This window comes from Porites lutea, chromosome 1 (genome assembly GCF_958299795.1).
Source record: "Porites lutea chromosome 1, jaPorLute2.1, whole genome shotgun sequence".
NCBI lineage: Eukaryota > Metazoa > Cnidaria > Anthozoa > Scleractinia > Poritidae > Porites > Porites lutea.
In genome coordinates this window covers 52,381,428-52,399,041 of record NC_133201.1, presented here as the reverse complement: position 1 = coordinate 52,399,041, position 17,614 = coordinate 52,381,428, and the positions used below count along the sequence as shown (strand labels likewise).

At 39.1% G+C, this 17,614-nt stretch overlaps 2 protein-coding genes across 2 annotated transcripts; one reads left to right on the top strand and one right to left on the bottom strand.

Annotated features, from left to right (window-relative positions):
• The first annotated feature begins 129 nt into the window (after window positions 1–129).
• Window positions 130–6,742, top strand: LOC140939970 (elongation factor Ts, mitochondrial-like). The gene is made up of 3 exons (XM_073388875.1): window positions 130–238; window positions 4,349–4,629; window positions 5,993–6,742. Exons 1-3 carry the CDS (start codon window positions 151–153, stop codon window positions 6,629–6,631), a joined length of 1,008 nt encoding a protein of 335 aa, XP_073244976.1. The 5' UTR covers window positions 130–150; the 3' UTR covers window positions 6,632–6,742.
• Window positions 6,743–13,306: 6,564 nt separating this feature from the next.
• Window positions 13,307–15,413, bottom strand: LOC140939954 (cartilage matrix protein-like). Its single transcript, XM_073388874.1, has 3 exons — window positions 15,164–15,413; window positions 14,360–14,481; window positions 13,307–13,593 (listed from the first exon to the last, which is right to left on the bottom strand). Exons 1-3 carry the CDS (start codon window positions 15,381–15,383, stop codon window positions 13,417–13,419), a joined length of 519 nt encoding a protein of 172 aa, XP_073244975.1. The 5' UTR covers window positions 15,384–15,413; the 3' UTR covers window positions 13,307–13,416.
• Window positions 15,414–17,614: the final 2,201 nt, after the last annotated feature.

Sequence of the window (17,614 nt, the reverse complement as noted above, 5' to 3'; positions counted from 1 at the left end):
GATCATTTTAACCATGCATAATGTTTTTTTTTTCTTTAATTTTTTCATTATACTTTTTTTTATTGTGGGAGGGGGGTGGGTACTAATTGGGGAGGGAAGGGTGGGAATCCTGGAACTAGCACCACTCTTCCTCGACTGATTTGATTCAAGATGGCCTCTTTCTCGATGGCATGTTCGAAGATGTGTGCTTCATCGTTTGCAGCGAGATTTGTTCTCTGTAACCTGAGGTCAAACATAGGTATGGAGTAATTATTGTAGATTTATTTTCTTGCACTCTTTGAATCGTGAGATTGAAGACAACTTATGCAGAAAAACATTTCTCAAATTTGATTTGAAGTATACAGTACAGCACTAAGCTTATACAGCTACATTATAGCAATCATTTGAACCCCATTTGAACTACTTTCAGAGTTGTAAGAAAAGGGTTTTAGTCACCTCTGTTTTGTGACTCTTGAATCTTTCCCTTTTTTTAAATCTAAATATTAAAATGTCGTACATAGTACATGAACCACGAGCACAGGAAAAAATAACAGATTTTGGATAGTTTAGGGTATTTTAAGTACCCACAAAAATCCCAAATTTGGAAGAGTGAGACAAGTCCCAACCAGGGACCTTGGTTGGGAATTCCCTGGTTGGGACTTGTCTCACTTTGCCAAATTTGGGATTTTTATGGGTATTCTTTAAATACCCTAAAATATCCGAAAATGGGAATCTGTTATTTTTTCCTGTGGAGCTACGAGCCACGAGCCGTATAAATGTATTAGTCAATTCCAGCTGCGCTCATCCCCGCTTCCCCCCCAGGCTGAACCCAGGGCATTAGCATTTTTTTGCCTTGGGTGGCAAATTCCCGGGGATGGGGACTCTGGAACTGTAAAATCCCCCGGGTTGCGGATGAAGAAAGAGAGCAAAAGAGGGCAAATGCCACAACCTCCATTTAACACTACAACATTTTTCATTAATTGCACAGTCAAGTAGTGCCATTTTGAGCATTTCAATGTGCGATTTTTTGTTTGTGCTATTCTAATTAAGACTTCACACTGCAATGACACCAGTTTATGGTTTTAGTATTGTTATAAAATTGACATTAAAATTAATAGTGTGCTGTAAAGTTATCTGTTCTGAATAGTTTTGTAAATACAAAAGGGTGTTCTTCAAATAACATCAACAGAAATTCGATTCAACGACCAAAAAAACATTGAGTCATGTCAATAGCTCCCAATTTCACAATGTAATTCTGGCTTGATAAGGAATGAAGAAATGCATGCATAAAATCGAGAACAAAACTTTACAACCCTCTACAATTTCTTCCTTCTTTGACAGATCAGCCAGTCTGCTTGTTTTTCCAGTAAAATCCTTTGTGTAGTTATATTCGCATAGGAAACCACATGTGTGTCAAAAGCTTGGGGGTAGCTCCGGGGCTGACAAATGCTCCACCCCTGGGCAGCACAAAATTTGTTAATGCCCTACCCCAGGACTGACATTCAGAGCGGAAAAACATAATGAGCATGCGTGAACTTTTTAGCCCAGATCCCCTGGCCAGGTTTGAAAAAATGGAGTGATTTCAAATATTTTATTGCCTAAAAATAAAATGTTTCCACTCATAACCTGGAAAGAACAGGCAATTTGTCTTCAAAAGTTGCAAGCTGTGGTTATAACCTTGTCGTTACTTAATTTTCTCGAAGAATACCTCATAGTAAAACGGACATTAAAGGCATTAATTTCCTGGCGTTGTACTGGAAAAGTGCACGCGTAGGTCCGATTTTTTTCAAGATGTATTCACGAAATGTATTCATATAAGGAAGTTCCTGAATATATAAGGTCCGGAGCTCCACTGTGGACACAAAAACAACATATCTTTGGACAGTGATTTGCCCAAAAAAATTAACGCTTGCCCACAATATGTTTGAAGTCACTGAACTTTGTCTCACTTGAGCTGACTTTTAAAACCTCGCTCGATCAGACACTTGTTTCGCAGATCATTAAAATATAAACAAAATCCCCAATGTATAAGTTATTGCGTTGATATGTGGGCAGAAAAAAGGTCAATCTTTATCCAGTAAAATCTTCCCAAAAATCAGTTTCAAAGCAAGATATATAAATTTTGCCTTGTGTTGTCAAGTGGAACACGCATAACATCTGTCAAAAACCAATGCGTAAGTAGGATTTCCTTCAAACAATGTTAAAGTTACATTATTTCAAAAACTTCTTGCTGACAATGAAGAAATGAATTTTCTGTGCGAAAACAACCTTATACCAAAAGATCTCAAGAGCAAAAGATCAGTTGCAACTTGGCAGCCAAGCCATGATTCACCATTTAGCTATTTTCAATAAGGTTAACCGGTCCATGCGAGGGTCTTCGTTTAAGCAAATTAAACTCAGCCGATCATTAGAAAATACAGAAAATTGCACATAAGGGTTTGTTTTGCTCGCCTCAGTCAAATCAAGCTGCAGCAATTGTATACGAGAAAAGAGTCAATTGTTTTGAAGTCACTGCCGGGAGTTATCCTTCTCTACTTCACAGCGAGTGAAAAGGACAATTTGCGTACAGAAAGTTATTCTTCAGACAGAACAGAAACTTTCACATTTCACTGGAAAACAAAACGATGTAATGAAAAATGAAAAAAACTCTAACTATTATTACTTGAGCAACAGAAAAATGATCTTGAGTAAGCTTGCTGGCCTTCTATCTCCGAGAAAGTTTAATAAGAGCACAAGTTTGTTCACTCTGATGCGTTATAACAGCAATATGGTTTTTTGACTGAAGGCAAAGATAAAGCTGGTTCTGCAAAGGTAATAAACCTGGGCATGTAAAAAAGTAACAGTAACTACTGACAACAGAATACAAGCGGGTTTTAATTCATCCCGGCGAAATCAACTCATAAATTAATGGGATGCTCAATCAGAAAAATACTCGCCTCTTAAGAAATGTTCAAAAACCTTTATTCCACCTCAGACTGACGGAATGATCTGTTTTTCCTTTAACATTGGTTGTTCTGAATCCAAAGTAATTTTCAAGCGACGAAAAAAAAGCAAACATGTCAAATAAAAATACTTTACAGGGAGCAAACGTTTGCACCTCGTGCATTTCGTTCAGAACTCCAGCAACAAACAAACACAATCGACACACAGAAAAACCCGCCTTGAGCCTGCGATAAGGGATGCGCAGAAGCTTGCACAGAACGTTTTTCCGCCCTTAAGGACTGACAAGGCAGGCAAATGCCCTGCAGTAACCTGGGGAGAGGGGGGTGGGGGTTGCTGGGCACAGTGGCAATTGATTGATGCATAAAGCTAAAAGTGAAGTAATTTCTACCCGCTACCATCGATCTTCCCTGTCGGTAAAAACCCAGAGATTGCATTTTCTTGTTTTTGTTCAATTTGGAGACAAATAAGGCCCGGTTCAGACGCTGAACTTTTCATGAGCTGAACCTAATTGGAATTCACAGGAAAAAATAACAGATTCCCATTTCTGGATATTTTAGGGTATTTAAAGAATACCCATAAAAATCCCAAATTTGGCAAAGTGAGACAAGTCCCAACCAGGGAATTCCCAACCAAGTTCCCTGATTGGGACTTGTCTCACTCTTCCAAATTTGGGATTTTTGTGGGTATTCTTTAAATACCCTAAAATATCCAAAAATGGGAGTTCATTATTTTTTCCTGTGATTAAGGCCGACCCAAACTATTAAGACTGGCTGAATTGATTCAGACGCCATCTTAATTGCAGCTGAACTGGGTTTAAAAGGTGAAAAATGTTCCTTTCAGTCAAACTGCTTACAAAATATGTTATAATAATTTATGCATTAGGTTTGGTGCATGAAAAGTTCAGCGTCTGAATCAAAGCTGTTCCAAAGTCGCCCTAAAGGCAAAATTCCAAGCCGGGCTAGGCGAAAAGAAGAGCTGAGCCATTCCAAACTCAAACAGGCGTTCCTAACTGATTCATACGCCAAACTTTTCATGAACTTAATTCAATGTATTAGGTTTGGCTCATGAAATGTTCGGCATCTGAACCAGGCCTTATATTAAGGATATGTGATAAAATTTCGAGCCTTTAAATTCAATTTATCTTTGTAGAGTTGTCAAATTTTCAGCATTCAAGTGAGAATATTATGCCCATTGACGACTTGGTGAGGGGCAGGGGTGGGGAGGGAAAGTGTAGGCTTCAAAATCTTGCACAGAGTGAGGAACAGGGCACAGCCTGTTACATTGCGACAGTATTTATTTTCAAACATGTAACTAAGAGACATGCTGGAGAGGGACTGCCTTAAGCTACCTTAACTTGTGACGTTTTGTTCTTTAATATTGATGCTGATAGGGACTCTTGAAGGCAAGGTTGTTTGTTATATTTTAGGAGCTGTTTCTCAGACTCGTCTACTGACCTCTAATCAGCAGTCCAATGCCAAAGTCGATAAGTCACTTCTCTCCAAACTAAGGAAAGAAACAGGCTTTGGATTTGCTAAATGCATGGAAAGTCTGCGGTTGAATAAGAATGATTACAATGAAGCTCTGAGATGGCTGGAGGCAGAGGCAGAGAAACAAGGCTGGGAAAAGGCAACTAAACTGCAAGGAAGGACAGTTTCAGAGGGTCTTGTTGGTGTTCTGGTGGATGGTAACTTTGCTGCCATGGTTGAGGTGACTAAGTTGTTTCAGTTTATTTTGGTTTGTGATCATTTTAACCTACTCATCCCCAGAAGAGGCATATTAAATCAAAATTCAACGACAACTGAACATTTCATTTTACAAAATGCTGAGAAAAACAAATGGTACCATGGGAAGGACTTGTTACACCACAAGACTCTGTCCACAGACTACATGTTCACATTGGGATTGAAATGCTTAAGAAGATAAAATAATTTTATTTAAAAATATTTGGAACATGTTTAATCTGTTAAACATTAAGCAAGAAGTTCCACACAAATGAAATCAGTTTGTGTATTTAAGGATGTAATTGAACAACAAACTATTTTCATATTGCTCATATGTTTTTTTAAAGTACACATGAAAACGATTAAGGTCAGTTTTTCTTTTAACTTTGAAGCCTTTGGATTTCGAACTCTGACAAAAAAACAGTGAAACCTTTAAAACCAGCTAAGAATAACAAACATTTTATTTCTCCTCATAGCAACACTGCTCAGTCAATAGGCCATTTGCATGATGATGTCATTTTACTACTAAGACCAGAATCCATCAGGGTTTTGCTTTCTTGTGCAAATTAGTGCTTTTGTTATTTAAACCTCTCTGGGATTACCAAATTAAAATGCGAAAGGAAAATCCCATCTGGGGCTCAGATTTTTTCTGTGTTCCCTTATGGTTGATTCTTTGCATCTCTGTTTATTTCCTTTATAATATGAAAGGAAAATCGTAAAGGAATCTGGTCGTAGTGGTAAAATGATGCCATTGTGCAAATTTCCTATTGTTAACAGCATGCAAAAGAAAGAAATGATCAGCAAGTGAAAATGTATGGAGAAGAATGCAGCGAATGTATATGCTGATAAAAATCGATCAATCAATCAATGAATAACGATCTAGAGGTAGCACATCTACTAAGTGGGACTTCGTCTATATGATTCCTGGTCGAATTTGAATTTGAAAATGTTGGTTTTTGAGTAGGGAGTAAAACCTGAGTACCAGGACAAAAATCCTCTAAAAGCAAGGGAGAGAACCAACAACAAACTCAACCCACGTACGGCATCAACACCAGGATGTTAACCCGGGCCACATTGATGGGAGGCGATTGCTCTCACCACTGCACCACCACCCTTGCTCTGGTATAATAGTTTAAAGGCTTATTGCAACCACTCAGCTTTCTAATTATCAACAATTTTTTCAGAATAGAAAATAACTGAGTGTTTTTTCTCCCACCCATTGTGTTAACATCATGACCCGTCGGTTTTGGTTAAACAGTGAGATTTTATGAATAAATTAGAGGGCCACAGGGTTCCAGTAGATCTTAGTCAACAAAACAATATAAAGAGGATTGTTCTTGTTCTTTCAGGTTAACTGTGAGACTGATTTTGTAGCGAGGAATGAACTTTTTGTAGACTTGGTCTCCAATATTGCAAATATAGCAGTTTCGAAGCGCAAGAAGATCGTTGATCAAAACCAAAAGATAAATGCATTTGGTAGTCAACTTGAGCACCTGCGAGAGGTTATCCCTGAACACAAACTGCGAAATGAGAAAATACAAAACAGCAATGGAGAAACTGTGGGAGATTCTGTGACCAGAACTATTGGCAAACTAGGAGAAAACATCAAAATAAATAAAGTGGTAACCATGACAACTGAAGAAGCCAATGTGATTGGTAGGTATGTACATGGCTCCTTTGTGACGTCATCTGGAGGATGCTTTTTGGGGAGGTACGGCGGAATTGTTGTTATAAAACCCAAGCACGATGAAGTCAAATTGGATTCCATGTTTAGTTTGGCAAATAAATTAGCACAGCATGTTGTGGGGATGAATCCAGCAGTGATTTCCGAACACGACAGGGAAGATAAGGAAGCTGAAAAGGGTGACAGTAGTGATGTATTGCTTGAGCAAGACTATTTGCTCGATGAAAAAATGACAGTGAAGGATTTGGTGGAGAAGGAACAAGTTGAAGTTGTTGATTTTGTTAGATATGAATGCGGGGCATAAACAGCTTAATAACCAAGAGCTTAAACGTTTATTTCCGAATAGACCAAGCCATTTTATAAAGAAAGAAGCTATTAAATAAACTTTGCATTTCTCGTCTGTCTAACAGTAGTTAACTTTCAAATAGGCACTCTAAAAACAACAATATGTCCCTCATATTGGCACCTCCAGAAAGTTCCCATCAACAGTGCCAAATCCCCACAAAAATTAGCTTCTCCATTCTGGTAAGTATTGAAAATGTAACTCCATTCAGTAAAATTAGTCAAATTGGAAAATGGACCCCAATCAGAAACACTTTCCCATCGACCTGTTACTAGAAAGCATACCCGGCATGTACCAGATGCTTTAACTGCAGGCCACAATAAAAACAATTTTAAGCCCTGTGCAAACGGACACAACATTGTTGGACGTCACATGTTGCGTCTGTTTCCACACCCTGTTGCATGTTGCTGCATGTTGTTGGGAGTTGTTGCGCAAAGTTTGAAACTGGTCAGGCTACGTGTAAACGGACGCAGCAACTCCCAACATCGTTGGCCCCTTTTGCACATAGCTTGACCCGTTTCACACTTTGCGCAACAACTCCCAACAACACTCAGCAGCTTTTGAACCAACAACTTCCAACATTTCTTTTGTTCCGTGATCGCTGAAGCGTAGTGCAACAATGTTACATCCGTTTGTAAAGCTCTTCCAACATTGTTGGGTCCACGCACGCGCATTACACATAATCTCCTTGGAGTTTACAAAGTTTTATGGGTTGTACCCTCACGATGCACTGCAGGTCCCAACATTGTTGTGAGTTGTGGCATCCATTTGCACACCACTGCCAACACGGACGCAACACCTCTTAACACTGTTGGGAGTTGTTACACGTAGCGTTGGTCGTATTCATCTGTTTCCTGGAAAAGTAGGTTAAAGTCAGTCACAGAGGGACAAAGCTGTTGTTTCCAAAGGAAACCAAACGTAAACATAACTCAATTTTAGAACTTCTACCCGGCAACTACTCTTTTATACTTAAGAAACTGAATAGGAAAAGGATGCAATCTGAAAAAGCTGCCGTGTTCGTGCTTTTGCTCCTAAAAGGAAACATAATTTTGCTTGTCCCGCGCTGGCGAATTTGTTTGTTTTTTGCAAGACCCACAGTGGTGTCTTTGTATAAATCTGCTGGCCCCACCATGGGGTATTTGCAGCAGCACTCCAAAGAAAAAGTGTCAAATTCCTAACAAATGCCCCACGTATGCACACGTATAAGGTCCCATCCACACATATCGGCCGGGAATTTTTGAAAACGGAGATTTTTTTCCTCCGGCTTAGGCTATGTTCACTCAGCATCAGATAGCTTTTGCGCCGTCACGAAAAACATACCGGAGAGGGCTTCTGTTCACACACAAGAACGGTTGTGGTGACGCGATTTCTGTAACGGAGCGAAGCTGCGTCCTGCCGATCTCGAAAGTGGAGGTTCACATATCGGATAGGTTTTGTGCCATACTTTGGCGCAAAGTAAACACCTATTCGGCCCGTCGCGGAAGTAGATAGGGAACTTAGATGGAGACGTTTTCGGGGCGACGGCGACCGGACTGGCAGAGCAAGCCTGGAACAGAGGTTACCGTCGCTTCCCTCCAAAATTCGAACATTAAGATCGCAGTGAACTCAGGAGGACGGCGCCTTCGAAGACTACCGAAGAGGAAAATATGGCTACGCATAAAGAATTAAGAGAATTAATGCTTATTTGCTTGCATGAAACAACAATAACAGCAACAACAACAACTTTATTTCAGTATTCCCACGTTAGTACGTGGTATTATTACCTTCTATTCTAAACAATTTTCAATACATACGTTTCATTTATACGATACTCTAACCAAAAAAAGTGTTACAACATCATTCTGATTTTGGCTACAACTACTAGAATATTCAAATTTAAATAAAAAAAGTAAAAATGAAATGGCTGAATTCTGGCAGTTGATGTTAAAGACGTTTACGTTAAGTTGAGTTTTAAAGCAGGAACGTCTAACCTTATTTGTAAATCGTGAGAGCTGCACAGCAGTTCTGATTCATTAACAATCATTTAGAGAGTAAAAGCTTTCTGTTTTAAAACGAATTAGGTTCATCTTTAGTGATAAAGGAAGCCGTAAGTGCTTTTACTTATAGTCAACAACCCCTGAAGCATTAGAAAGGCTTTTCATAAGACAGTTCAGTGAAATAAACGGTTTTTTTTTTATTGATGCATAGTAACCTGGAGTCTTCAGAAATAATTCTAGAACTAAAAAACCAGAACTATTACAGTGTACTGAGAAATTGACATCTTGGAAAAGAATGCACGCCTTTAAGTTTACGATCTCAGCCGAGTTTGGCTACGCTGGTGTTATCAATCAAGCACTTGTTCCTTAACGTTAAGACAATAAAGGACAAAGGCTATTTGTAAATTGAAACTTTCCTACGGGAAACATGAATGCTGACGGCCATTACGGTTCTACACCTGGGGGCATCCTTTTTATGGAACTGACACTTTCTTTTTTTTAATTATTTTACCTTACCATCGGTAAACAAGGCATGGGTAAAGAGATGATCACCAATCCAAAATTCATCATACGTCTGAGGGAAGATTAAAAAACAACACATTTTAAAGAGTAGCAATAAGCCCCAATGTGGTAAGTTGCCTTTTAATCGATCGCCCAACCTTTGCCATGAAATGAAATTTAAAGCGTACAATCTAAACTTAAGCAGGAAGCAAAACCGATTCTGCAATCCCGAGAAAGTAAATTAAACAAGCCGTGCGGCTGGTATAGTTAAAACAGCGATTAAAAGTCTACAAAACTCCTCTTAGGTATAACTTAAAACTTTTTTAACGCAATTTTCGGTTAAGTCGCAAAATTTGCGTGAAATCCCGCGCGCACGCGATGTTTCACTACCACTAAATCAGTATTTAGAATCATTTATTATATTCATTTTATAAAAATTTCTGAACTTATTTCAAAATGACTTCTTCCAAATCAAATATCATGATCTTTGTGTTTCTTATACGCGGAGAAAACTATGTCATTCTGAACATTAGAACCATCTTGTAAAAACAAACCAAAGTTATATATATGTTAAATTCAGTGAAGTCAGTCACGACTGGTATGCTCTAGTTATCTTTCCCGCTATTTATACTTTCTTTGACTCAGTTTTAAACCGTAGAGTCCTGGTGTTTGAAAAAAAAAAAATCTGGGCCCAAAGAACGCCGCTTTTGCTCTGACCTGCTAAGAGAATTATTACAGGTTAATTGCAAATAATAGTTTCGTGTGATCATGCCCAAAATCTCTTAAATCGTTAAAAGGTCTTTTATGGGTTATGCCCTAGCAAGAAAAGTACTTTACACTTATTAATATAATAATGTTACACGAATTTCATCATCATGTCATGTGAGGAATAAGGCAGAAAATCTGAATATACCGACAATATCTATTTGGGTAGATACTTTAATTCTTCGAAGACTGACACAGATAAAATGTTTACCTTTAGCGCAGGTTCATACTTGCTTTCGTCCCTTTCATTAGACGAGCTCTTCTTCTTTTACGGAATCGAAGTTTTGCGATTATTGCGGAGGACGAATTCAGTGAATGACGACTGAAATACCAAAATTTGCTAACGTGCGTACACTTACTAAAGACGCATATATTTACGATGCCAGATTGAGTAATCGTTGAATAATTATTTGTTCTTTAAAAGACTAACAGTAAATTGAAAATTCCGCGCAGAAAGGAAAGCCGTTAGTTAGCAACACGCGATTTCTATTTTCAGAACTGAGTTGTAATTGCTGAAGTTTTTTATTTCCAAGTTTATCAAGTTTTCACAATGTACATGCTTTTCTCGCACACACTAGACTGTTCACAGTCCTCTATTTTTCCGTAAGATCATCGAGGTCGAGGGCTTTGCGTTACGGGCTACCCATCTAGCATGAGTGTCAAAACTACCTAGGGGGTGGGGGCGGTTTGTAGCCATGACGGTAAGACGCGGTATATCTAAACGATCTCACGAAAAAAAAGGGGACTGTGAACAGTCTACTCAGAAACGCATGCAGCCCTTCGTCGGCAAACTGGTTACTTTGATTAATATAGCCTTGACCAGTATAATATTTGAAAGCAAGACCCTATAGAACACTGCTTATCTCCAGTCCTGTTTCTTGCTTTACTGATTCTATTCTCTATTTTTATTTTCGGTTCAAAAAATAGGGCAACTGTTAGGTTTAGGAACAACGCACTATGCATAAATAAAGTATTTCATGGTACAACACCAGGTAAATCAGTCAGTGCGGAACATTGAAGAAACAGTTAGTGAACTCGAGCTTGGGTTGTATGTTTACGTATTTCTGATCACATGATGTTACTCTAGAAATCGTTTCTTTTTTGCGTTCGACGTCGGGGAACGCAACCTAAACTCAGCGCGCGAGAAGCCTGGGTATGAGCATTTAGCAGAAAGAAACTCGTGTTAAGGGCAAGTACCGGGAACGAAAATACGTCATAGACCGCACGACCCGCGTTTCGGAAGGTCGCATGGCGATTCGGATAATCTAAAGTTGAACGAAAATCAGCGGAAATACTGTTGATTTGCATATATTGGAAACCAACTTTCGGAAAATCTCATCATCATTTATAATACATGTTCTGCTAAAAGAAAAAAATTCACTGCTCAGACAATAGAAAGTAATCTATTCTCTCTTAAGTCAGAGTAATAGAATCGATACCCAGTCGTTCTGTGCGACCGTAATGGCTATTTAAAATTTCAAAAGCGTTCAAAAAATTACATTAGCCTGAGAAAACAGCAGAAAGTTCGCAACGGCACCATTGGTTTCCCATCGAATGACGTTTGAGGAATGAGAGGAGAAATCCATACTGATGACGTGTCACTACCTAGATCTGGGATGTACTTCCAAAAGATCGTTTTCACATGACGTCACGGCGGCTATACAGCTTTATTGGGGAGCTTAAACGACGACGACGCAACGAGAACGGCAGAAAAGCAATTGGTTTAGATTGGGTGACGTTAAGTTTTCGCTGCTGTTGCCGTCGTCGTTGCTTTTGAAGGTTTTTCGACACAGTTTTTTTACAGATATTTTCGATCGCCTTAAAAGTGATAAGTCATATAGTCATATTTTGCTGCCGGTGTGTTTTGTTTCTCTAGTTGCCATCCTGAAAACTAACCTGTTTTCTCACCACCTTTCTGAATGCAAATTTATTCTAAATTTTGACTTTAAGCGGTTTTTTTGTATATCTCTGGAACGGATAGACAGAGTTTTTTTTAAACGTCATCACAAAATCTTCACGATGTATATAATACTGAATTTCTGAAACTCTCTTTAATTATTATTTCAAGTCACTAAATTTATCAAATACACGCGAAGTTATCGACTTACGTCCAAATTCATGAGGATTGAGAAAAATTGCGCGTCGTGTATTTACAGCCCCTTTAAAAAATCTAACAAGCTTAATGCTATAGATGTGCAGTAATAAAAGGAAAATGTAGCTTATACATGACGGATGCACGTGCAGAGCGTTTAATAGATTCGTAAGTAACTAGGACAAAGGATTAGTCGCTTAATGGGACAACATAACATTAGCTGGGGGATTTGTTCAGTTGTATTTTGCAAGACCCACGGTAGTGTTTTTGTATAAATCTGCTGGCCCCACCTTGGGGTACTGATTTGCAGCACTCCAAAGAAAAAGTAGCCTCCCACGCAGGCGTTTTTAGGGAGCTCGTATTTCGTCCCTCCCCTGAAAACCCCTGCGTAGGAGCCACACATATCGGCCGGATATTTTTGAAAACGGACAATTTTTCCTCCGGTTTTAGGCTATGTTCACGCAGCATCGGATACCTTTTGCGCCGTCAAGAAAATCATAACGGGTAGGGCTTCTGTTTACACACATGAACGGTTGTGGCGTCACAATTTCTGTGACGGACAGAAGCTGTGCCGCACCGATCTCGAAAGTGGATCGTGACATATCGAATAGGTTTTGTGCCAAAGTTTGGTGCAAAGTGAACACCTATTCGGCCCGTTGCGGGAGTAAATAGGTAGGAGCGAGGACTGGAACCCACTGGGACGGAAGTAAATATTCAGGAGTGAGGACTGGAATTTATGAGTGAACCAAACCCTCTCGGCTAACCACGCCGGAACGACGTTTATGCAGCCAAACTGTGCAGCCACGGGTCGTTGCTGTTCATACTGCACCAGATAGCTTTACTTGGCGCCTTGAAAAACTACCCCGTATAATGTGAACATAGCCTTCGCCTTCCTCCTCACGTAAACGGCGTTTCCGGTGCCCAGAACGCAGATTTTGGAAAACGGGTCCCAAAGTACATGAAATTTTTGAAAACGCCTGGCTAATTCTTTTCGTTTGTACGAACGAAAACGGAGGTTTTTTAACTAACGATAATGCCATATATCACACAGTACATGTCCTGTCATTGATGCTTTCGTATCTCCGTCGTTTTAGCATTCTCGTGTTGCAATTGTGGACGCGTATTTTGCGAAAACGGCAAAAATCTCTGTTTTCAAACATATCGGGATACGTGTGGACGAGAGCATGTTTCTAACTTTTGGGAGCAGTCTTACAATCGATATGAAGGTGTTTGCGTCTCGGGCGTATCCCATTGCTTCAGACTGGCAAATCTTGCCATTTATTTTTTACAGTTACAGACGCGGCATGCTGAATACCAGTCCTAACCGTCTTCAAATTATATCATGGTATTTACAGTAAATGATAATAAATAATAATGATGACAATAATTATGGAGTTACATTTTCCTCGAAATTAGACACATTTCCTTTCAGACAATTCCCTTATGCGTGCTGTCACATTTTTAGGTCTATTCTCGTTGGTAGTGAAAAAGTCTTTTATTGGCTGTTTAACAAGTTTCTTCAGCGAATCCTCGTAGATTGTTCGCCCGCTTCCTACAGCCAGTACATTGATGCCGTGTATCCAGTCATCCTGTAGGTTTAATTGAAATGAAAAAGACGTTCATTAAGTTTGGGTTTCACTAGCGACGGAGTCGGAGTCGGAGTGAAAGCAGCGTTCTGATTCAGCTTACGACTCCGTCGTTTACGATCAAGTGAAAACTAGGCAGTGTCGGAGTCGCAAACAGAAGCGAGAGAACTAATTGGTTTATCCTTTCGTTTCTGCTTCCGACTCCGACAATCTGGTTTTCACTTGATCGTAAGCAAAGGATTTGGTAATAAGCGGAATCAAATGGAAACGCGTTATGATTCTTCCGAATTCGATTCTGTCGCGTCTATGACTCCGCTTACGATCCCAATTTTTGATTTTCACAAGGTCATAAGCGCTCTTATGACCCTTCACTTACTTCCGACTCCGACTCCGTCGCTAGGGAAAACCAGGCTTAAGAAAGATTTTTCATCACCAGTCTAAGCTAACGCCATCAATATTGGAGGAATTAAAGCTCCTTACAACAGATCTTGTCTCGTAATCATTTTTTTTTTCTTTCTATTTGAGTTTAACATTTTCGTCATTTAAAATTCGTAATGAAGACGCCATGATAACGTGCGGCCTTGGGACCCTGATGATGATGTAGAGCGGGGTTAGGACAAACATAAAAGGACCTATTCTGACGATAGCACAGGCGTAGCATCTGGAACATAAGGCTTATGTCGTCAGCCCAAACTAGTTTGCGTGGTAATAATTTTTACCCTACCTCACTTTTAAACTGAGCTGAGCCAAAAAACTTTCTGATACTTACTAACGAGAAAGGGATGAAGTCGCCGTCAGAGAAGACAATTAGAAACTTCGTCGCTTCGGGTCTTGCGCCAGCCTGTGGGTTAAAAAGTTCAGCTGCCGCCTTCTTCAAACTATCTTTAATCCCTGTAAAACAAGATTGCGGAACCAGTAAAGGTGATGTTACATGGGACGATTCGCAACGACGATGTTTAGAGAAACACATTGTTGCAATGTTGGAGCAATGTTGTGACCATTCAAAACAATGTCGCAACAATGTTGCAACCCTGTATTGCGCTTAAAAGATCATCGTTGCGAATCGTCGCGTGTAACATCACCTTAAAGAGGAGTTATGTAACCGATCGAAATCAAGAGCTTGAAAATCATGGTTCTTTTTACTTAGGGTGTCTTTCATAGGATTGTTCGGCCTGTTGAAAAAGCTGCAATTACCGACAAAAACTCATTAGGAAAGTCAGGGAGATGTGGTTCTAGATTTGATGAATAGGAGAAATTAACCGGACAACACTTGATATTAACTGCTATAGAAACAGATAGAAGAAACTTTAAATGACAGCACGGGACATATACATCACCGCCTGCCGTACATCAGTTTATAACAATGCCTGTAGTACGTCCGTTTTTATTTATCTCACTTATACAACAAGAAGCTTGAAAAAACTAAAACGTGGGCGGTTGTCCAGTCGAAGAAAATTTAAACGTTCGGAGGCCTATGAAAATAAAAGCGACTAGGGAGTTTCCATTTTTTTAGGCAATCTCAGACCAGCCCGTAAATTAGTTTTATGTTTGTAAGGATGATGACCAATTTTACCTGTTGCTCCTTTACTGTAGATCAGCTCAGAAACAGCCATTTCCAGTTCAAGTTTGGAGGAATGATTCTTAAAGTTAAACTCCTCGGTCGGATTAAGGTGCACTAGTATTAGGCATACACTAGTTTTATCCGGGCCTACTTCCATATCCCTTATTAAACCGATCACAAACTCTTTTATTGAATGAAAGCCATCAATTCCTTCACTTGTTGAGTCATCCATGACTACTACTATGTCCAATTTCTTCACGCAAGTACCTGTGAGAGACAATTTAAAGTATATTAGTCATGTAGCAGTTCTCAGTATGTAACTTTAAGGCAATATCCACGACGCTTTAGTCCAAAAAACTTTCAGATGAAAATGAATATATTGATTTACCCAACACAACAACGAAAAATTTCTTGAAAACTCTGCTTGATTGCAAATTATCTTAATTTAATTTATCTCTTTTTTTCTTTCTCTACTCTTGTTTGTGAGCTTTAGATATTTATGTGTTACATCGCTCGCCTCTACCGCTAACTGAGAGATTTCTTCAAAAAGATATAGGTTTTCATATTCCCCAATATTCAAGTTTGATGAATAATACCCATACACTGTCAATTTACTAAACAGTGGAGAGGTTTACTTAAAACGGCTCTAAGTTTCGAAAAATAAAATTGAGGATCGAGAATTGTAGACCTTTGCGCCACCGAGTGCCAATTTTCAAAGTTATTTTAGATCTTTCTTCTGTTTCCTGAGAAGTCTGTAAACTTTGATTGATTGTCTTTCCATTATTTTCCCTAGATTGATTCAACGAGGAGCCCATAATTTGAGAAAAATGTAAAGATCCTTTATATGAACTAATTAACTATATATGTCCATGCTTCTCCGGGTTTTCTTTTAACGTAAATAAATAATTTCACTTAGTAAACCGATAAAACGTCCGAGACGTTTGAACATGGCGAAGCGGCTTAGCGCTAAACACGAACATGTCTTCTTTCTTTGGGAATGGCATTCCCACAAGTCTCAATAAACCAAGGTTCGCCCCCAACAAGGGCGGATCCACAGATTCAGTTAGGTAGTTCAATTGTGTACATTGCTAAAGTTTTTTTTAACTAGTTGATTCCACTGTTTATGGCCACCGGTCTCACAATTGTAAGGACCTAGGGAAACTACGACGGCGTTGGCGAACGGCAACAACATGTTTTTGAGTAAAACAACAACTCTGCACGTGTATTAAGTTTATCATTAGGAGCTTGAGCAAGGACGTTTTTAGACGACGCACGTCGACCTTAAGTGTGCCCTTCTTCATTTTAATATGCCTTGTCGCTACCAAATTTGTCTTGCTAAGCTTCTTTACTCATATACAGACGATCTGTCCGAAAATACGGGCAAGGTCGCTGCCCAAAAAGGCAAAACGTCCACATCCGGTTGACGAGTGTCGTTCAAAAACGGCCTTGCTTAAGCTCTCCAATCCTTTTATATACCCAATTAAATGCGACGCGACTGAAATTATAATGTTTCTTGGCGATCATTATTTCAAGTCGCTAAATTTATCAAATATAGGCGAAGTTATGGACTTACGTCCAAATTCATGAGGATTGAGAAAATTGCGCGTCGTGTATTTACAGCCCCCTTAAAAAGTCCAACATGCTTAATGCTGTAGATATGCAGTCGCAAAATGAAAAAGTATCATGTACATGACGGATGTACGTGCAGAGCGTTTGATAGATTGGCTACGTTTTGATTGGCTGACTCTGATCGTAAGTAACTACGGCAAAGGATTAGTTGCTTAACGGGACACCATAACATCACCTTGATGTTGATTTCAACTACCAGAATAGTAAATTTAAATAAGAAAGTAAAAATGAAATAACTAAATTCTGGTAGTTGAAGTTAAAGACATCATCTTTAATTTGGCAAAAATTAAGCGATAAACCAGGTACATCTACGATACACTTATTTGTAAATCGTGAGAGCAGCTCAGCAGTTCTGATTCATACATCCATTCTGAGAGAAACTGAAAGCGAAGCATTGTCATTTCTATCTGTTTTTAGACGAATAAGGTTTCTCTCAAGTGATAAAGGAAGTTAAGTGCTTTTACGTATAGTGACAAACCCTGAAGCATTTAAGAAAGGCTATTCATAAGACAGCTCAGTAAAATAAACCGTTTTTTTATTGATGCGTTATTGTAGCCTGAAATCTTCAGGAATAATTCTAGAACTGAAAAACCGGAGTTATTATATTACAGTGTACTTAGATTTGACACCTTGGAAAAGAATTCACCCCTTTAATTGTACGTTCGCAGAGTTCGGCTACGCTGGTAATATCAATCAAGCAGTTGTTCCTCAACATTAAGACAATAGAGGACAAAAGCTATTTGTAATTGTAAATTTCCTACGGGAAACATGAATGCTGACGGCCATTATGGTTTCTACACCTGCTGGCATGGGTTTTATTGAATTGACCGTTTC